This window comes from Gekko japonicus, unplaced genomic scaffold, assembly GCF_001447785.1.
Source record: "Gekko japonicus isolate JY-2015 unplaced genomic scaffold, Gekko_japonicus_V1.1 scaffold1141, whole genome shotgun sequence".
Lineage (NCBI taxonomy): Eukaryota > Metazoa > Chordata > Lepidosauria > Squamata > Gekkonidae > Gekko > Gekko japonicus.
Window position 1 is genome coordinate 155,031 of NW_015167573.1, and position 3,391 is coordinate 158,421.

At 51.1% G+C, this 3,391-nt stretch overlaps 1 protein-coding gene across 1 annotated transcript in view; it reads right to left on the minus strand.

The window, feature by feature from the left end:
• PCDH9 (protocadherin 9) overlaps positions 1-2,960 on the minus strand; it is a 3,151-nt gene extending 191 nt beyond the window's left edge. Inside the window, exon 1 of the mRNA XM_015413857.1 lies at positions 1-2,960. This exon is cut by the window's left edge and continues 31 nt beyond it. Coding sequence (XP_015269343.1) covers positions 1-2,940 — 2,940 coding nt within the window. The 5' untranslated portion in view covers positions 2,941-2,960.
• Between the last annotated feature and the right edge of the window lie 431 nt (positions 2,961-3,391).

Below are 3,391 nucleotides of genomic sequence, written 5' to 3' on the forward strand. Positions count from 1 at the left end.
AAGAGTGTCACAGCCCCCGACAAAGGTGTTGTCCAAAGGGAGCTCCTGAATCACATGATGTTTTTTCACCGAGACGGGAGTGTCAGGTTTGAGATGGAAAGCGGACTGCGGAGAGGCAGATTTGTAATGCTTCGCGAGATCGGGGCTGCTCGGTTTAAAGGTGGTGGGCGGAGCGGCACCCCAGTCAAATCTTCCTATACTCTGCTCCTCCAGCTCAGCTGGAAGGCTAATGGTCCCGTTGATAGGTTCGTGGACTGCGTCCTCAGGTTTGGATTCCTCAATGGTCACAAAGTTCAACAGGGAACTCTTGGGAGACTTCCTTTTCTTCCGCTTCTTCTTCTTGTTCTGCTTGTTCTCCTGGTTGGGGGACATCCACTCGGCACCTTGTTTGCTCCTCTGGGCCGCTTTGAAGCGGGAGGCGTGGCGGCAGCGGACCAGAACGGTAACAAAGATCACCACAATGACAACCATGGCGCCCGCCACAATGGCGATCATGATGGTAAGGTAGTCCTCGTTTTGGTATGGCTGGCTGCTATCTCCGATGTTCCTATCCAAGGGGGTTTCCATAGTCCTGCGGATCAAGTCATAAATATAAGAAGCATTTCCAGCCGTGTCATTGACATACAAAAACACGAGGACAAGAGTGTGCAGGGATTTAGGATAACCCAGGTCGCTGATGTTGACCACTAACCGATGCAGCCCCACATCAGCAGGAGTTGGCTTCTCTTCTAGGGTAATATTACCCGTCACCGGATCGATACGAAATAAACCTTTGTTGTTTCCACTGACAATGGTATATTTAAGTTCAGCATTCATCCCCGTGTCAATGTCGACAGCAAACACTTCCGCTACCACAGAGCCAGGGATAGCCGAAAGGGGTACCAGTTTAAAAGAAGTGTTGGAAGGTGGGTAGATGACCACAGGACTGTTGTCGTTAACATCCATGACATTGATGGTGACCTTTGCGGTTGATGAGCGGGGTGGTTGCCCTCCATCAATGGCCTTGACGTCAAAGGTGTAGGAACTCTGCTGCTCTCGATCAAAGGAAACATTTGACTTTATAACTCCAGAATAAGGATCCAGAACAAAGTTCTCGTTGTCATTCAGGATGGAAAGGGTCACCGCCTTATTCTCTCCTGCGTCTGCATCAGTTACCGTGATCACTCCTACGGTGCTGTACTTTGGCAAGTTCTCTGACACAAAGAACTGAAAATGATTATGAGTGAACTTGGGACTGTTGTCATTCTCGTCCAGCACCGTAACTATGACAGCGGCTTGGCTCTGCAGGGGTGGGGTACCATTGTCTCGGGCTGTTACAGTGAAAATGAACCTCTCCTGCTCTTCTCGGTCAAAGACCCGGGAGGCTGTCAGAACCCCGGTCTTTCTATCCAAATCAAAAAAGGAAGCGTTGGGGCCCAGCTGATACACAATGTCTGCATTTTTCCCACTGTCCTCATCCGTGGCACTAATAGTGGTTAAGTACAGACCACGGCGATTGTTTTCAGAAACCGACAGCTCAATTACCGGCTGGCTGAAAATGGGAGGGTTGTCATTCTCATCCTCCAGCTTTACTCTTACCAGGGCGGTCTGGTTCAAACTGGGCTTGCCGGAATCGGACGCAACTATTTTAAAGCTGAATTCTTTGGTGCCCTCGTAGTCCAGCAAGGAAGAGGTCTCTAACAAGTACTGGTTGTCGTAGACAGCCTTCAAGTGGAACGGCACCTCTCTCTCAATGAAACAGATCACTTTGCCATTCACGTCAGTGTCCTTATCTGAGACCGTAATCAGAGCGATCTTGGTATTGACAGGGTCTTTCTCAGATAAGTACACTGTGCCATTGATGGGACTTATAATGTACCTGAGGTCTATGTTAGGGGGGTTATCATTAACATCAGTCACATTGATGGAAACAGTTGCCCGAGCAGGTGTGGAGCTACCATCGCTGGCCAACACCGTCACCTTGTGAATAGCGGTCTCCTCTCGATCTAAGGCCCTCTGGACTGTAATCAGTCCAGTTGTGTTGTTTAAAGCAAAGAGTCTTTTAGTTGCAGGAGCAACCTGGGCACCAAAGATGTATCTGATCTCTGCATTGCTTCCTACATCTGCGTCTGTAGCATGAAGCTGGATGACCGAGGTCCCTACGGGGGCATTCTCTGGGATGTGGACCTCCACCTGACCCTCTTTAAAAACTGGCCTGTTGTCATTCACATCACTTACTGTGACCTGGAGGATAGCGGTGCTGGATTTCTGGGGGGTTCCTCCATCCTCCACTTTGATTTTCATCACATAGGTGTCTTTCTGCTCCCTGTCCAAGTTCTGCTGTACAATCAGTTGTGGCCACTTCTCTCCCTCTGGAGTCTCCACTATATCCAGCCCAAAGACACTCTGCCCATTCAAAAGTTCGTAGTGCTGGACCCCATTGAAACCAGTATCGGGGTCTGTAGCCGAGGGAATAGGAAAGCGGCTGTTGATCAGAGTGTTTTCGGGGATGGAGATGTTGATGACGGGCGACGGGAACATGGGGGCATTGTCATTGGTATCCTTCACGATGATCTTGATCTTGATCAGCCGGAAAAAGTCATTGGGGAGAATCACCACCTCCAGCTCGAAGAAGCACTCATTCTCTTCCGCGTACGCCGCTCCGGCACAGAGCCGTTCCCTGTCGATCCGGTTGGAGGTGGTAAAGATCTCCCCGGTCGTGCTGGACACTTTGACCAAAGGGGCATCCCCAGCTTTGGACACCAGTCGGTAGACGAGACTGGTACTGGTCCCCGTGGCCGAACTGATGTGAGAGATGTTCAGATCCTTTGGTATGTTCCCAATGGGTACGTTTTCCGGAAGCTCCTCTCGAATGGTGTAAATAAGTTCTTGAGCGACGGCAGAATCCAGCCTGAGACAGGCAATCAGGGCAGCCAGCAGGTAAAAATCCCTCAGGTCCATGATAAAGTGTTTGTAGTTCCTTCTCTTCTCAGGATCGCAAGGGTTCCACAACAGAGAGCCGGCTGGTCGGCAAGAGGCGAATCACAGGACGCATCCCACCGGAGCTCTTATTTCCAGACAACCACTGTCAACGCAATCACAATGACAGGGGGGGGAAAACACACACACAAGTGTTATTGTCTCATTCCAACCAACAGCTGCTGCAGCTGCCAAGTCATGCCCCGCATTTCTGCAACACACACAAGGCGGGCATGTTCACAAACCGAACGGCGGCCCTCGCCACCTGCCCCCTTCCCTCTGTGGCTCGAACAAACCATCCCTCTCCAGGCATGCACTAGTCCATCACCAGCCTCTGCACCGAGCGGGAAGGAAATCAACCGCTTGCAGGACAGAGACGGGAAAAGCAGATTCCCCCCCCCCCGCTTCCCTCCCACCCTCCCTCCAAATCTGT